The sequence below is a fragment of the Nothobranchius furzeri genome, chromosome 11 (genome assembly GCF_043380555.1).
Source record: "Nothobranchius furzeri strain GRZ-AD chromosome 11, NfurGRZ-RIMD1, whole genome shotgun sequence".
Lineage (NCBI taxonomy): Eukaryota > Metazoa > Chordata > Actinopteri > Cyprinodontiformes > Nothobranchiidae > Nothobranchius > Nothobranchius furzeri.
The window spans coordinates 38,433,288-38,452,203 of record NC_091751.1 but is presented as its reverse complement, the minus strand read 5'-3'; the positions used below and the strand labels follow the sequence as shown (position 1 = coordinate 38,452,203).

The window sequence follows — 18,916 nt, the reverse complement described above, 5'->3', positions numbered from 1 at the left end:
GTTGTCTGTGAAAGGCAGCAACGCTACGTGGCCATCATAATGTAGCCATTGTCTCATGACTCCGCCACCTCCAGTTCGCTACTTTTCACAAAATATTCTGGTTGCCACTGGTCCTGGTGGTTTTTCTTCCAGTTCGACGAGTTTTCTTTTGGAAGGCTGGCTGACTCCATTTAAAAACCGCCACATTTCACCGCTAGTTTTAACACGAAGCTAACTGCTAACTTGATAAACTGATTGAATGGGATAGGTGGAAATGACGTTGGATGCGGCGCTCACGTTTCGCGTACGTTTGTGTACGTTGCGTGCAGGCGGGAGGAGTATCAGACATCCATGGAAGATGACTGATAAACATAACTAATTTGGTGCAAATATTTACTCGCCATGTGGCAGGTACAGCTCAAAAATTTACTCGCCAAATGGAGCAATTTACTCGCATTTGGCGAGTGGCGAGTGTTAAACTCGGACCCTGGGTCTGATTATGCGAGAGAAGCTGGGACGGAAATATTCAATACGAGGGGCATTTTCTAATTTCAAATTAAACAAAACTGGTGAGTGATCTGAAAAAGTCGCAGGTAAAATGCCAAGATCACAAATTTCCAGCTCATGACAGAAAACCAGGTCAAGTGTGTGTTTATGTCCATGTGTGGGCCCACTCACACATTGGGAGAAGCTAAAAGAGTCGATGAGATCTAGGAAATCCCTTACCAAAGGTTTGTCAGGGCAGCAGATGTGAATATTAAAATCACCAAGCAGGAGTATTTTTCCGTATCTACAGGATACTTCAGTCAGAAAAGCTGCAAATTCATTTAGAAAATCCTTATTGTATTGTGGTGGACGGTAAATGAGAGCACATAACAATGTAGGAGAAGGACCAAATTCAAATACGCTCAATTCAAAGGACAATGGAGTTGATTGAGGGGTAATCGGTGTGCAGATAAGATCTGATTTAAATATAGTCAAAAGACCTCCGCCCCTGCGATGTGCTCTTGGAATGTTAATGAAGGAGCATCCAGGAGGTAGCAGTTCAGCTATTGAGGCTGAATCCCCATGGGTGATTCATGATTCAGTGGCGCATAAAACATCCAGGCTATTGTTCTGGAAGAATTCCTTCAAAATAAAAGTTTTATTTCCAACCGATCTGGCGTTGATCAGCGCAAAGCGAGTCGACTGAGTATCCGATTGTAGGGAAAGTCCGTTTCTATTAGATCTTGCAACATACAGGAGGTTGGCGGGATTTCTTCCCCGCTGAATGCGCCGGCCAGAACGAGAGCAGCCGAAACGCGCGTGGGCACCCGGCTGGCGAATCATCCTCACATCCCACGCGCTCATGCAGCTCCCCGCTCCGAGAGCTCCCAGCCGGCAGGACATCCTCGTTTCAGACGCATCCATGGAACATTCAGCTCCGTGTGCTCCCGGTAGCAGCGAGATCGGCCCAACATGGTTGAGATGACGCTGGATCCGCCACATCACAGCCGCGGAGCAGAGCTCCGATATGGCCTCGCCGCACCGGATCCTTCGGAGCTGAACGAAGAAGCCGCCTCGTTTCCCCCGTTTCCTTCTCCACGGTCTCCGAGGCAGCGGCAAACCAACAGGCATCACAAGCCCGAAGGCTTGGCTAATATCAGTCTCCAGAGGCGGTGGGAAAGCATGGGGCCCTAAAGTTAGGTTAGCGTCAGTCTCCAGCGGCGGTGGAAAAGGGGGTCCCACATTAGAATACTGGAGGTTGTCCATTCTAGACCGGATCGAGTGCAGGAAGTCCCGATCACACGCCAGCAGAGACACAGCACTATATATCAAACAAACCAAAAAATAGAAAAGAAAAACAAAAAAGGTCGGGAGCCGAGCAGACACGCAGCCGACCAAGGGCGCCATCTTCAGGACGGGATTTTTATATATATATATCTATATCTATCTATCTATCTATCTATCTATCTATCTATCTATCTATCTATCTATCTATCTATCTATCTATCTATCTATCTATCTATATATATCTATATCTATCTATCTATCTATCTATCTATATCTATATATATCTATATCTATCTATCTATCTATCTATCTATCTATCTATCTATCTATCTATCTATCTATCTATCTATATCTATATCTATATCTATCTATATATATATATATATATATATATAGATATATATGTATCAAAGTTGCTCCAGGAATTTTGTAGTTGAGTGCCTCCTTCTGAGATACATAAGGAGAAGGTGCATGGCCTAGAGAACTGCCTCCCACATATTTTTGTTCTGTATAATCACACTCCTGCCTCATTTGCTGAATCTTGGTGATGTCACACCATGCTTTTACATTGTAGCGTGGCTCCAGGCCTGTATTTCATCAAATGGATCATAGTTAACTTTCTTTCAAGCCAGTTTGGGTAAACCAAATTTGTTCTAGGATGAGAACAAATAAAACACAAAATACAAAATGTCTAAAGGAGAAACAAATCTGTCTTAACCATTTAGTAATCAGGTCCAAATTAGGAGAAAGAGACAAACCCGGCACAAGGACGACGTGCACGCGTGACTAAATATTCTAAAAACAACAAATCAGCAAGAAAAGAGTTTCATTTAGACATTTTGTTGAAATCAGAGAAGTAAACTAGAGCCCTGCACGGGCCTAAAATCTGAGCCCGTGTCCGGCCCGGCCCGAGGGGGTGGAGCCCCAGCCCGACCCGGCCCGAAAAGGTTTTCAGGATTCTCTGGCCCGGCCCGAGCCCAAGCCCGACTTTTTTTTAACCAACTAAATGAAAACAAAGTGCCTCAATCCTGACCAATGTGTTAAAAGACGTGCAGGATCCGAGCGCCGCAGAAGCGCATGCGGGAAGCTTCTTGTTTGGTATTTTTTCACATCCTGCTCCAGTGTGTTGATTCTGCATGTCTTGGGTTAAATCATTACCTCAGAACATGACACTTCTTCCCACTGAAGCGAGTGTTTTCCAAACCCTGTCTCTCAGAGAGACTTGTCACTTAGAAAATGTTCCCTGATTATGAAACTTTGGCTGAATAGCGCTTGTTCCTGTCTCCAATGTGGCGACGCATCCACGAGCCGTCTGAGGAGAATCCCAGAATCTCACATCCTCTTCAGCTCATGAGCGCCTATGATTACGCACAAGCGTGACCCAACACGGTCTCACAGTAAGACTGGGTTGGAACTGTTCAGGTTTACGCAGACAATCTTCACATAGAATTGACTTACAGATATAAAATTAATTCAGTAAAATTTAAAGCATTTTATTTAAATATCCATTCATTATTTTACAAGCACAGAGAGCCGCATCAGATGGATGGAAGAGCCGCAGGTTGCCGATCCCTGCTCTAGTTCAAGATATCATTAAAATTCCAAAAGTGCTGAAAAGATTAAAAATGGGGCTTTCCGTGCATATACAATACATTACGGTAGCCACCGGGATTCCCTGTCTTGAGCGCAACAAACCACAACACAGATTCAGAGACGTGCTGAGTTTGTCATCCAAAATGCTCCGTTTTATAACTTTTGAATGGCGGATCAGATTCAAATAATTCCAATGGTTCCTAAAAGTACATAAAAGCAGCTTTCCAACGATCTATAGCATGAAGCAATCAGAGTTAGAGAAAATATCGCTACGAGGGGAAATCCTGCTGTACAGCCTGATTGAAACGGAGCGCAGCGCCGCGGTGAAAGCGGATAACCTATAAAATGACATGTTGAGGACGCAAACTCAATACATCTCTTTTATTGTGAGGTAATAATTTCTCCGAGTTTTGCGGTTGCGGGCGGGAGTAGACATGCACGCTGCAGGTGCGGGCGGGAGTGTAACACACACCTTGCGGTTGCAGGCGGTAATGGTCAGAAATTCAGCAGGAGCGGGATGAAGAAAACAGTCCCGCGCAGGGCTCTACTGCTGTGTTTAAGTGTTTTAATTTTTTTAATGATTTCGATTAAAAATAAAGGCGCCCGGCCCGGCCCGTGTCCGAGGTAATTGCACAGTCGTTGGCCCGAAGCCCGGCCCGAGGGCCGTCGGGCCGGGCCGACCCGAGGGCCTAGGGCTTCAGTGCAGGGCTCTAAAGTAAACTAAAGTTTCAAAAGGTAAGAACCTGAAAGAAATAAACAAACAAAAAACATAGGATAAAAAGTTTCTGTTAAAAAACAAACAAACTATGTTATATTAAATTCATACAAAAACATTAAGATAATGAATAAATAAAGCAGAGTCTTATAATAAAACCAAAACAGACCCACACGTGCCGTTTGGGTATAATCCTGGATTTCTGCTCATATTCATGCAGCTCAGATCAAACCTCTAATCCTCCGTCTGATTAGGAGCCATCGGGGGGTAATTTTTAGTGCGATCGCAGCACGACGTCTGACATTAAAATGTTTGTAGTCTCCAGCTTCAATAGTCATTACTGAAATATGAGACATAATCCTCCTCATGGTATTAGTCAACAAAACACATCAGAGGAGTTCTCTTATTTAGATCCAGCTACAACTTATTTATGAAAAACATCAGCCGTCTCAACTAGGAGAATAAACAGTTTAATATTTGTTAGGAGCTAAAGTTTTAACACATTAAGTACAAAAGGTTACTTATTCACTTATAAAACAATAAAAACAGAATAAAATGAAAATGTAGGGTTCGGCTGTACTGCGTTCTACGCGTCTCATATGTCCACGTACGTATGATTTTGGAAAGGTCGAGATTAGCCCCGCTCCAAGTAATCTTATTGGTTAAATGTTGGGATGATGCTCATATCAACCTACAGTGATGTAGGTCTACGACCAAAGATCGTCCGGCGAGCATCGGATGTTTAACGCAAAAACAATAAAACCAGGATAAGGTGTGATTAATATTACAGGGAGTGCAGAATTATTAGGCAAATGAGTATTTGGTCCACATAATCCTCTTCATGCATGTTGTCTTACTCCAAGCTGTATAGGCTTGAAAGCCTACTACCAATTAAGCATATTAGGTGATGTGCATCTCTGTAATGAGAAGGGGTGTGGTCTAATGACATCAACACCCTATATCAGGTGTGCATAATTATTAGGCAACTTCCTTTCCTTTGGCAAAATGAGTCAAAGGAAGGACTTGACAGGCTCAGAAAGGTCAAAAATAGTGAGATATCTTGCAGAGGGATGCAGCAGTCTTAAAATTGAAAAGCTTCTGAAGCGTGATCATCGAACAATCAAGCGTTTCATTCATAATAGTCAACAGAGTCGCAAGAAGCGTGTGGACAAACCAAGGCGCAAAATAACTGCCCATGAATTGAGAAAAGTCAAGCATGCAGCTGCCAAGATGCCACTTGCCACCAGTTTGGCCATATTTCAGAGCTGCAACATCACTGGAGTGCCCAAAAGCACAAGGTGTGCAACACTCAGAGACATGGCCACGGTAAGAAAGGCTGAAAGACGACCACCACTGAACAAGACACACAAGCTGAAACGTCAAGACTGGGCCAAGAAATATCTCAAGACTGATTTTTCTAAGGTTTTATGGACTGATGAAATGAGAGTGAGTCTTGATGGGCCAGATGGATGGGCCCGTGGCTGGATTGGTAAAGGGCAGAGAGCTCCAGTCCCACTCAGACGCCAGCAAGGTGGAGGTGGAGTACTGGTTTGGGCTGGTATCATCAAAGATGAGCTTGTGGGGCCTTTTCGGGTTGAGGATGGAGTCCAGCTCAACTCCCAGTCCTACTGCCAGTTTCTGGAAGACACCTTCTTCAAGCAGTGGTACAGGAAGAAATCTGCATCCTTCAAGAAAAACATGATTTTCATGCAGGACAATGCTCCATCACACGCGTCCAAGTCCTCCACAGCGTGGCTGGCAAGAAAGGGTATAAAAGAAGAAAAACTAATGACATGGCCTCCTTGTTCACCTGATCTGAACCCCATTGAGAACCTGTGGTCCATCATCAAATGTGAGATTTACAAGGAGGGAAAACAGTACACCTCTCTGAACAGTGTCTGGGAGGCTGTGGTTGCTGCTGCACGCAATGTTGATGGTGAACAGATCAAAACATGACAGAATCCATGGATGGCAGGCTTTTGAGGGTCCTTGCAAAGAAAGGTGGCTATATTGGTCGCTGATTTGTTTTTGAATGTCAGAAATGTATATTTGGGAATGTGGAGATGTTATATTAGTTTCACTGGTAAAAAATAAACAATTGAAATGGGTTTATATTTGTTTTTTGTTAAGTTGCCTAATAATTATGCACAGTAATAGTCACCTGCACACAGATATCCCCCTAAAATAGCTAAAACTAAAAACTACTTTCAAAAACATTCAGCTTTGAAATTAATGAGTTGTTTGGGTTCATTGAGAACATGGTTGTTGTTCAATAATAAAATTATTCCTCAAAAATATAACTTGCCTAATAATTCTGCACTCCCTGTAGTCAGTGTTGAGATTCATTGATAATGTGAAAACTTTTAAAGCTCAAATACTCTGGAGAATAAATAAGTCTTGTTGCTGTTTATTTTTCCTAATGCTAGTATTAGCCGTTAGCCTAATGAGATAGTTGGTACCTGAAACAGGTTAAATGAGCTCAATCCATATTTAGGGCCATAAACTGTCAGAGTAAATGTAGTTTTAGGTTCCATCTAGTCCACGTTTGAAAGCTCAGCAGACAAAACTAGAACATAAAATGTTCTCTTTAATCTAAAAACCAAAAGGAGAACTTGTTTTTGTCTGGTTTTCCAACTATCCCTCTCCAATCCACGCTCATGAAAATCCGGCGAGCCGTCACCTCCTCTATCCACGGAGCGTCTGTAGCTGTTGGATTTGATCCAGAGAAGAGAAACGTCAGAGAACGGGTCGGTTCTGTTTATAAAAAAAAACTACAGCAGCAGATGGTGGCCGACAGAGTCTCACGCTCCACTCCGATACATAATCGTTGGTATGTGACACGTTGATTAAAGGAAGCTGTTTTAAAGTAGTTTAAGTTGGAGTTTGGTTAAACAACAGATGTGATTCGGGATGGTTTGTTCCACCATCTTCATCATGTTTCTTCACTTAGAATAAAAAAATCTGTGTGGGAAAAAAAGGATGAACCTCCTCAGCTGTTGGACAGCAAATTCATTTTTATTATTTATTCCCAAACTGCCCCGTAGTCCATGTTTTTACTATAAAAACACCCAAATGCATCGTTTTGGTCACAGAATTCAACACAAACCTGCAGCTGTTTTCATCCTCTCAGTGTTTTATGAATTCTATTTAAAATAAAACAACAAACATCTTATTAAATGCAGAAAATGGTCTTGAAACTAAAATAAATATTAGTGAACGGATCCAGTTTACATGAAAACATTTTTTAAAAATTTAAGAATTTCTAATAAATCTTAAATTTGAGCACATTACGTTGATCTGAGGGACTTATTTTGAGATCTAGATGATTAACAGAGAACGTTTTGCTTCTAAATCCAAACAAAAGAACAAATTGAACTACCGTGGCCTGATTGTGCAGTTGGAACACTTTCAGTTTGACTTCCTGAAAGTGCAGGAGGGTTTAAAGTGATGCAACAAGAGCTTATAAACTTATCTCGTATCTAATAACGTAACTCTCACACATACAGGCTGAGGTGTAAACGTTTAATTAAGAGGCTGAATCCGATGGCAGCAGACCAAAAATCTGTCCCAAGCCCGGGTTCTGATTTCACACCGACAGTCTGAGGTTGACGTGACGACCCTGGAGCAGAGATGTTCCCGACGCTGCAGTGAGACATCCCGCTCCGCAAGTGGTGAGAACTCGCATCCATATTCCACACGGCAGAGAACGCCAACATTTTTACGGAGAGTTTTTTGGCACATTTCATGCCAGACAGCGCAGCAGCTGAGCCACAGAGAAGATGAGGGGGAAAGAGTCAAAGGAGCAGACCAATTATTCCACAGATATCCCGATAAACGGCAGGGAAACTTCTGCCGGGATCAACAATCATGTAGCTCTGAAAAGATCCAACAGGATGTAAAATGAGCCAAAAGTTGTGACTAGAGAACAGACCAGATGGGTGTGATTACAGAGACTAGAGCTGTGATGCATTTAAAGCACCTGGGACAAACTAAACCTCCTTGTGATTACATGGAAACGGCTGAACATCAGACCTGAAACGTGCACTTGTTCTAGAGAGATCACGGTGAATCACCCATTTCATTCATTGGAGTGGATGTGTCGGTGATAGTCTGTGGGGTGATGAGCGACGTGGGTGGTGTGGTCGCTTTTACACAGTCTCAAAAGAATAGGGGAACATTTATATTGGCCACTGATGGAGGTTTTCCATGCAGGGCTCTCCAAGTCAGAACCGGGATCTTAAAGTGCCCACGATATCATACAGGACGCTGCATCAGCGGTGGAGTCACATGACTAAGTCAAGAGCATTTTATACGATCTGCAATGATTTATGGCAGGGGTTGGCAACCCGCAGCTCTGGAGCCGCATGCGGCTCTTTCATCCATCTGATGCGGCTCTCTGCTTGTAAAATAATTAATGAATATTTAATTAAAATGTATTTTATTTTATTGCATTCATTTTTATCTGTGTGCCAATTCTAAATGTAAAGACAGTCTGCGTAAACCTGAACAGGTCCAACGGTTGACAGGTCATCTGCTTGTGCGTAATCAGATGTCTCTATAGGAGCTTTCTGAACTGAAGAGGATGTGAGCTTCTGGACTTTTCCTCAGACAGGCTCATGGATGCGTCCCCACGTTGGAGACAGGAACAAGCGCTATTCAGCCAAAGTTTCATAATCAGTGAACAATTTCTAAGTGACAAGTCTCTCTGAGAGACAGGGTTTGCTTCAGTGAGAGGAACCTTCCCGCATGGCACTTGTTCTGCAACGCGCTCCAAGCCCCCGATCTCCACATCTTCAGCTCGCTGCCCACCTTACGCATGTGCTGATGGCGAGCTGCGCGGAGCTCAGTGTCCAGCTCAGATGTTCTGATGGGAATCTTTTCTTGATTGGTGTAGCTACCTCCGCGATGTGCGTTCTGGGTCAATTTTATACAAACTGTTTTATTTATTATCTTCTGTTGAACGATAACTTTAAGGTACATGGGCGAATGGTATTGGTTGCTGTCACCTGTTGTGATCGGTTAAAGCAGCTCTCGGCTGTCTCAGGGTAGGCCCCGCCCACAACGCCGCGGCTGCTCCCAGTGTTTTCTTTACTGTGGGAAACGGGTAACAATGGCTCTCTGATGGGAAAAGGTTGCCGACCCCTGGTCTATAGGATGATTAAAGGATCTGCTGTACAAATACACAAACATACTTTAGCTGTTGTTGTCTCCTGCTAGTGTTGGACCAATACCTGATGCTGATATTGGGACAACCTCAGTAATAAGTGAAGTTGATCTGATGTCAAACATGACCTAAAACAGATCCCTGCAGCCTGCAAACGCAGCAGCTCAATAATCTTTTCTCAGAAACACACAAAGGCTAATTTAAAGCAGCTTTATGTTATTGAGAGGCTTTTCTATCCATCTAGTGAGCCTGAAACACGTCATTGAAACAATCAAACGCGACCCAAACAACTAGTAGGAGAGCCGAGTCGCTCTGATCGTCCCAGGGACACGTAAACAGGAAAGACGTGATCAGGAATGAGTCAGATGTGTTAAATGAATGCGATGCTGTGTTCTAAATGAGAGAATCAACACCTGTAATACGCGTTATTGTTGTGCAATAAACAGATTTTGGTCTCCATCACTTCATAGATCATCCTTTCACATGAAAGACGAGGCTCAGAGTCAAAATTCTGTGTTTCACAGCTCAATTATTTACATTCTCGGTCCGATTTGATGAATATTTTCACAGAAACGTTTGTACTGATGAACCTGGCGTGAAGCAGGAGAGCCATAGCAGGTCTCTGTGTGGGTAGCGTGTGTGTCTGAGCACGTATGAAGGCATGAACAGACAACAGGACCACCTGGGCTTCATTTCATCATCAACACGTCTGATTGGATGCTGAAGCTCCGTATCCACTACCGTCTCTCTGCACACGACTCCTACACATGGCTGAACTGTCACCGTCACGCCCACACGCATCAAACACACACGTGTGCACATGAACATACAAACAGCATGGCAAACACGCGCAGTGTATGGAGAGCAGCGAGGTGGCTGCTGTGTGTTTGTTTGTCTGCGTCGCCATTTCTGCTGTTTGTGATGCAACCCCCCCCCCCCCACCCCCCCCCCCACCCCCGCGCGAGGCCCCTTATTCCCCCGGTGGAGATGAAATGTAATGGAGCCGATTCAATAAGAGAGCGCTGCCTCCTCGGGAAACGCGGAGAATCAAATCACAGCGAAATCCCCTCGAGCCTTCCCAGCATTCACCGCTGCCTCGTCAATGGGAGGGAAATAAAACAATAGCAGCTAATTCTCTTGGCTCTTCAGCAGCACCGGCTCAGGAAGATGCAGGAGGTGCTGGAGAACATTCTGCACCAACACAGGAGAAAACACACATGTTTAGTGACTTTTCTCCTTTAAAGGTAAAGAATGATTATTTTAGGTTACGCGATACAAAGAAGTACTTTGCTGAATTTCATCAGCAGTGAGGTTATGCAATCAGAACAGGAGCAAGAACAGAATTATTATCCTCCACCTACTCACAAAAACCACAAGGTAACACAACCAAAGCCTCGAGTGTCTCTGGAGAAACCAATCTTCCACTTTAATGTGTTGTTTGAACATAAATTAGACACATTTTTGGGAAAGAAACACAATTCCAAGAGTTAAATGCGACAGAACAGACGTCGGGAGCTGGATGTTGTTCCAGGTTTTTCCCCAAGCCCGCCGGACCACATGGTCATGCTCCGTAAAGCGAAGGAAACGACAAACTGCTCCCATGGGTCCGTATGAAGCTCCTTGCGGGTTGTGTTTTCGAACTGCTGCTGTTAAGTAGAAAATTGTGACGGCACAACGTTTGAAGGAAGAAGGGGGCAATTAAAAATGAATTCCACTGGATATTTTTGCAGCTGCGAGGGAGGCGATTGCAGGCTTTACGGCTCCGGCAGGAACTGGGAGGCTGGAGGTTTCTGCTTTTCTCATCAGGGTTTCGTGTTCGGAGCAAAGGTTGGTGACAAATTTCCTCCTGACCAGGACAAGTTTGGATAACAAGCTACAGAAGGATCAAGATGACGATAACAACTACAGGAAGTGGTCATTCATCAAATTTAAATCAATGTCATAGTTTGGCTCCAACATGTTATTATTTAGATTAGCTGAGGTAGAACAAAGCTCATTTAAACTCCTGAACAAATATCTATATAAACACAGAAGATAAGGCTGCAAAAACACAAAAACCCATTTCAGAGTTCGTTTAACTTCCATCTTCATCAGCGTAGCTGCGTGGTTTTTAACATTTCTTCCCTTTTTAGGACTTAAAACCAGAAGTGGTGATATAAAATACAGAATTAGAATTAGAATGTGTCAACGATCTGTCAAAGCAGAAGAATTGCAGAATTGTCACAAGAGAACAGCAAACATGTTTCCGCCCGGACCGTTTTAGATGTGACACACACTGCGCCTGATCATCTATCTGAGTGCGTATTTATGAAAACATTTTAGCTTCAGCCTGTTGGAATGTTCCAACAGTGAGTCTGCAATTTACAGAGATTAGCTGTAGATTAGCTGTAGCATGATGTTAGCATTACTAGCACATGTTAGCATAAGACAGCTAACAGCTATTGTTTTTTAAGAGGCTGTCTTAAGAGATAGTTTATAAAAAATAAAGACAAAAACCCCAAACGAAATGAGGATCAATCTACAAATCGGTCCGTTTTACTGAGTGATTAAATATCTCGTTGGTTACTTTTTACAGCCAGATTCATAAATCTGATTAATGTTGCACTTTGCTTTGGTCTAAGGCTAAAATCACTAAAGTCCTCTAAAGATACTTTATGAAATCGGATTGAACGTGTGAAGAAACTGAAGATAATATCAAAAAAACAAAAAATTTGTGAAGAAAATGTCTCAAAAATATCCTTACAATATTAGAACAATCTACAAACAGTAGAACTAGCAGCAAGGCTTTACAGCCTAAATTTTATTTAATTTTTATTGTTTATGTATAGCAGTATTGAGTTAGCCTGGAAATCTAGATGGACAGTAGCAGAATAAAAATGATTTTGCTCTGCATGTCAGTCTAGCCACGCTTTATTAGAACCGACACAGTCACAGCCAAGTTGGTGGGCCAATCACAGAGCTCTTTTGGTTTGGTGGGCAGGATGTTACTGTGACTGAGCATAAATAAGACTTTGGCATCAATTTTGGACTATTTGGTCAAGAGCAGATAGAGGTACTTAAGTCCTTTATTTAGAAAAAGGATGTATTTGTGTCTTCTTTGACAGTGTTTGGCGGACAGCCCTGTTGACGGACATTCGTAGCGTGGAGTACATCACATTGTTGTCCAATAGCATGCAGACAGTTTGAAAGACAACCGTAGATCCTGCCCCAATACTGTACGGGTCATGGCCAGACGATATATTCACGTATCAGGGTTTTTCCTGCGATCAAATTTGCGTGGCGGCCGCCTCCAGCTAATTTAGTGCCGCCCCAGCCTGATTTCACTCTGCCCCCAGCTATATGGATATTATTTTAACTGCAGTTGCAGCGTTGCGCCACTACAGGAGCGCTGTATCAGCAGTGGCGCACCGAAAAGCTCTAAAACAGCTGCAGAAAAAGATCAATAATTGCTTTACTCGCTAGTTACATATCTATGGTTGGTGCTATTGACGTCCTGATTTCCCCCCAGGCTCTTCCATATCAGAGCAGGGCTGTACAGTGCAACGATAAAAACTGTCTGTGCGTGTCTGTCTATTTTTAAACGTAGCACTGGTGCAACATCTTTGAATTACTATTTTCCCCAGAACTTTATTGAACAAAAGTAAGTTATGTGTAATGTGACGGGACAGACAGATCCGGTCTGGTCCCATCTCAATAAAGAGGCAGGTGGCGCGCATTAGACGGATAACAGGTCGGTGCGAGCCATCCAATAAAAGGCAGCTGTTTGCTCCTCCAGCAGGACAGCTCTTGTGTGACACCTCGGGTGCTAGTGGGTGTTGAGACTCCAACTACAAGCAGCGATTGTAAGTACTCGCCCTCCTGTGTTGCTTGTGTGGCATTAGCTAAAGCTCGTTGCTCCATCTTAATGTGTTTTGTATCGTGTGATCGCAGGCTGGAGCTGCATATGCTGTTACAGCGTTAAACTGCACCCAGGTACTCCTAATCAGTTCTCTGATCTGACTCAGCCGTGCTACGACCGTAAGTCTTTGCCTCTGATTGGGGAGAGTTGTACTGATCCAGGGGGACCATGCCCGTTTGTTTCTTTGCAGTGTGGCTGCCCGTCTGTGTGCTGAGAGCCGCTATTCCATTCAGCTTTGCTCGCAGTGGAGCCACCCAGAGTAGCGGAGCGTTTGACGGCATCGGTGGTGCACTGGCCCACCTGCTGCTCCATCTCGCCATCCCACAGGGTGGGTGTTTAATTCAGGGTGGTGTTGTTACAATATTTGTATCCTTAATTTCTTACTTGCCACAGTAAGAAAAATGCTTTGTACTGGCGCACAGAGTGGTCATCTGGATGCAGTGTAGGAAAATAAAGGAACCAGCAAAGGCAAAACCGGTCCAAAGTTTGGGATCAAAAGTGCAGCTACACACAGATTGGCTAAAGCTAACAGGTAGCAGTCTCACGATCAAGTGGCGCACAGAAAAATATATGATGATCGTAAAACTAAGAAAGACTAAACTCTACAAGCGGATGAAAACTCCCCACCATCCTGTTTATTCTGCATCCTGCAGCGCTACGGATCAGAACCGCTGCAGCTACATGGACAAGCGGGTTCAGACAACGGATGGATGGATATATTTATGTGTTATTTTGACTAAGATGAGTGTTATTAATACAACCCTAAAATGTTACTGAAATGTAGGTCAAATATTTAAAAATATTTTTAACTATAAATATCAGATGGGAAAAAGGGAAGTAAACACCAATCTAATGCATATTATTGAGCCTTTTATAATATAATTTTGTTGTTTTATTTCATATTTTTTAGCAGCAAACCAGTTTTGTTTCACTTGAAACGTTGTCAAATAGAATATTCTATTAATCAGCAGAAGCTTAGATTAGAACATTTAACGAAAAAAATATTTGGCCTTTAAAAAAGTGAGGTAGTTGAATGCACAGAGTATGCATGTGCTGGTGCGTGGTCAGGATGGTACCCCCTCTGCCTCAGTTTGAGCCAGGAAAAACCCTGCATATATAGGATGGCTTGTCAGGCTAGCATGGTGTTATAAATGCACAGAAAACCCATGGGTATCAGAATAGTTAGCTTAATCTGTGATCAGCAAACCCAAAACTCAAAAATCCTCACCAAGCACTAATTAATCTGAAATTTTCGAGTTAACATTTTGACTAGAATCATTTAGTCAACAGGAAGTGGATGAATAGTTCTTAAATATAAACTAGAATCAGATGGAATTGGTATTCAGGCGTCCAGGAGCATCGGATAAATCCACATCGGGTTGGGATCCGAGGATTTAAAGTGCAAACAGAGATGTTCCTGTGGTTTACACAGTAAACAGCAGCGCTGTTGTGTTTCTATTCCAGCTAATTACAGCCTAGCTGTCATTTAAACAGAGAGCCGTTAGCGTGGGAGAGGAATAACATTTTCCTTCGCTCTCAGTTTGTTATTGCTTTGATCAAATCTCCACAATCCTGAAACTCCGATATCAGTTGACACTGCCACTCAAATCCCACTAAAACAAACACTTAGCAGAGACTTTTAGCCTCCTGCGCAGGTTCTGGCTCACTTCCTGTTCAGCAGGGGGCCGACAGGAAACAGGAAACACACTTCCTGGTTCCCCAAGAAAGTGTTTTTCTTAAGTTTGTGAGATATGTGAAGGAAACCTAATATCTAAAAGAAGTTTTAGCTTCTGTGTTAAAACTCTCCAGCATGAGGTGAGAGTTTAGGGCGGTGCGGTCAGCTGGGAGGGGTGTGTGTGTGCGCGTGTGTGTTATCCACCACAGGAGGCAAACACACGAGGTTTATGGACAAATGAATTATTCAGGCTGGAAAAGATGTGAACACATTCTGAGCCAGAGGCGAACTACAAAGTGATTTTAACATTAACAAAAGGAAACATATTATTATATTAAACATAATTTCTCTGTTATAACACAATCATATAAAATAATAATGTCTCTGAAGGACATTGGAAAGGTTTGAAATGTCTGGAGGGCCTCCATTATTACAGGTCTGAAACATTAGATTATCATTAGCAAATGCATGACTGATTAATGTAATAATAATTTAAATCAAATAGTTATTTTAGTTTTAAAATTAAATAAGTTGTCAAGCAGAGACCATTAGGTCACATTTATGTGTTGCAGTCATGCAAAGTTAAAGCTATAAAATCTGTTGCAGGAAGAAAAGGTGGAATATTTTATTAGGAAAACCCAACGGAGGACTAGATGGAGCTAGTTATTTAGTTTATTGTTTTCTATTTTCTTTATAATTACCATTAGCCCCGGGATAATACAGCATAGAAGGGTTTAGAAATGGTGAGATAATTCTTTTAGGCTTTAAAGAATAAAATATTAAATAATTAAAAAAATAGTTTACTAAACATAAATTAACTTTATTAGAGGAATACAACTGTTCCTTTCCATCTGTAGTTCCTCCACCAGGGGGCAGCAGACACATATATGTGACATGGTTTATGATGAAGGTACTAATCCTGACGCTCCATCGGGAGGATTTAAGACCAGAAGCTGTTTGATTTAAACTGAATGGTTTGGATGGAGTTCCCTTTAAAGTTTCATTTAATACTTCCTCTTGTTGGATTTTTCAAACCGTTCTAAAGGGAATAAAATCCACAAGCTCCAAAAACCTCGACAACAAAGTCAAATGTAGTCTAAATTCAGATTTAAAATCACACAAAACAGAGAAAAATGAGCTTAATACATATTCTCCTTGATCAGTGGCCGTAAAGATTAAAAAGTAAAATAATTTTAAAGCTTTTCATTAACTTGTTATCAGCTTACTCGCCCCAAAGAGGCTTACAGCTGACAATAATTCTATTACGTGGGGTAAGGGGGGAGTTTTATTCTGTGGTAAATGAGCAAAATGGATTTTTTTTCTACAGGACGTTGATCACAGTCTGCACTCCAGTCCTGTCGCCTAATTAAATAAGACCTGCTATCTGTAATGCTGGTTTATCATCTGAGCAGCTCTCCACATCAGGGAGGAGGACAACAGCAGAGGAATGAATTATGAATCGATGTGAGCTACAGCACACTTTACCTGCAGCCTGGGGCCGTTTGGGAATACGTTAAAAACAGTCAGACCCATTCATTCAGCCGTGCTTGTACGACTCTACACTCCAGTAGGGCTCCTCCACTGGTTTCATGTTCCCCAGATCCATCTCTGGGATGCAAATCTCTCCCTCCATTGATCAGAGGAGGGCCGAGCTCTGCAGTGCAGAGAACTGCAGCAGGATTTCAGCGCCGGATCTTTACGTTTAGATATTCCGCAGAACTAACAGAACCGAGGTGGAAGAGATGAGTTTCCCACAAGTCTGGCGGGGATGATTCTGACCAGAGTGACAGCTGTCAATCTATAGGTGACAAGCAGCGCAGGTCAAACTTCACATGCAAAGATAAACAGTGAAGGGAGTTCAGCAGAGTGAAAAGGTTGCATTAAGGTGGAATCAACAAGGGAACTGGAGATGGGAAGAAAAGAGGTGGAAAGGTCACAGGAGACGGATATTCAAAGGTCTCCATTCACCCAACCCCCCACCCCCCACCCACGAGAGGAGCGCGAGGCGTCTCACAGCTGACATTTACCGCCAGCCTTCTGTTGCTGTGATTATTTCCTTCTCAGGTGTGATATCCTGCCTGCTATAATGCTGCTTCAGGGTCACATCAGCTGTGAAGGAGAGGCAGGATAAGGCCCAAATGGATCTTTGTAGGTAAATACCACCAGACTTGAAATTAGAGGTGATTGGCAGCCTGTCAGCTGGTCTAGAGGGAAAGGACGTCTTGTTTTTTCACGAGAAGAAATAAGAACCACAAAAGCCTGACGCGGGCGTTGACCCATGCCGCTGACCTCTAGGCAAACTTGTGTACAAAAAAGCGTTAAAAGCAGCCCTACCTGTCTGTGGATGGGGGGCGGTCGTTGCGGGCCTTGCTGATTTGGATGTAGACGCTGTCGGAGTGCTGGCGCTGGTGCTGGATGTGGGGGTAGTCATCACGAGGGCTGTGTGGCTGGCTGTGGCCGCTGTCTACAGAACTGTTCAGGGGGTTGAGTCCAGAGTAGGAGTGGTCCTCCTCAGAGGATCTCTCCGGCGTTTGACTGACGTCGAGAATCTCAGCGTAGTCCCGTTCCCGGGCCTGACGCTCCCTCAGCTCACGGGTCTTGGCTTGGATCCTAATGGGAAGGAAAAAACAGATGTTAGCAAAAATGTAAAATTTATTAGAAAAAAATGCAGCAATTTAGTGCTAAAATGTCCATATTTCCTTATCAGATCCCCCAAAACTCGAGACCTGTCCAAGAAGCTGAACACCAAAGCAACCAGGTCCCATATGCTGTTGGCAGAATGAAGATGTTAGCAAACGGTTAGTCCTAGCGTTAGGTCAGCGTGACCACAGCTTCTAACATGAGCTGTTGCATTTGTCATTGTGGCTTTTAGATTTTGTTGAACCTTCAGGACCACCATAGTTTTTTATTTTATTTATGAATCCACAGAATGCCAAGTTATGACAAACAATCCAACATTCCTCCATGTCTATGAACTTACCATTGGTAAGTGTTACTGATGACACCAATAACAGATCTTAGTGTGAAGGCTTTAGTTGTTTTCTGTACAGCTGAGCTCTTTTAGATAAACTGGAATTGGCTGGAATGGGCAACTGTACTAAAATAAGAAACGGGCATCGGCTCTTAGAACCAGAATCCGTGCATCTCTGAATTTAACACAAGATGTTCAGGATTAAATCTAAATTCAAAACAAAATCACATTTATTCCTCATATGAAAAGTGAAAGAACATCAACATGTCAGATGTTTTGTTCTTTTATGACATAAATCTGTCCAGAGCAAAAATGGTTTCTTCTAGAAAAACTCACTTTGAGTTGATGAACCCAAAAGAAATAATACCCCAGGTTTCACTCCACATGCAGGTCAGGTAGTTTACCATTTTACACCTAAACTGGCATGTACATGCAGGTTTTTCCATCCCTGAAACACCATCTAAACCAAGGTGACTGACTCTTTTCTCACCACCAGTTCCTACCTGTGTGCAGGTAGCTGGATTCCAATTAGGGCCTCGTGAGGAGAAAACAGCAGAAACAGGAAGAGACGACATCCAGCTCCAGTGCTGGCTGAGGTGGACCACATTTTTCTGATAAGCACAGCTTTATGAGAACAACAGTTTATTATTTCTGACTGGCTTACAGGAGTCAGACTGGGAGCCGTCGTGCAGACTGGCAACATGGATCCACCGTGTCGCTCCTTTATCTGCAAGGCGATGCTCTGGTTAATAATGGAGCCTCCGCGTGAGACGCGTCGGTTGCTCGACACGTGTTTACGGCTTCTATGAGCACGCTCAGGGAGGAGCAGCAGACCCATCTGACTGTTGAGTTTATATTTCAGAATTACAACACTGTGCCTGTTTTCAAGGATCTACAACTTTATGTGTTTGTTTAACCAAACAATTACAGAAATAGTGCATCAAACCATCGTTAGAATAAACCATGAATTGTGAATAAATTAAGACACATTTTCAAAGGTAAGATAGGTGTTCCTGGAAAAGTTGCTCTGTTGTGTTACATTTTAAGAAACAAAGGTAAAAACACAGTTCAATGGTCCACCCCCCTTTTTACAGGCCACCCTCTAAGCCACGCCTCCAGAATTCAGGAGAATGCTGGATGCAACGGAT

The 18,916-nt window shown here is 43.0% G+C and overlaps 1 protein-coding gene across 7 annotated transcripts in view; it reads right to left on the bottom strand.

Moving 5' to 3' along the window:
- Positions 1 to 18,916, bottom strand: part of pard3ab (par-3 family cell polarity regulator alpha, b) — a 283,974-nt gene that overhangs the window by 56,507 nt on the left and 208,551 nt on the right. For all 7 annotated transcript variants that reach the window (XR_008563780.2, XM_015956043.3, XM_015956044.3 and 4 more), the window contains one exon: positions 17,132 to 17,407. Coding sequence is in view for 6 of the 7 variants with exons in the window: in XM_015956043.3 (XP_015811529.3) it covers positions 17,132 to 17,407 (276 nt within the window). In the remaining variant the exon portion in view is untranslated. The remainder of the gene's footprint in view (positions 1 to 17,131; positions 17,408 to 18,916) is intronic.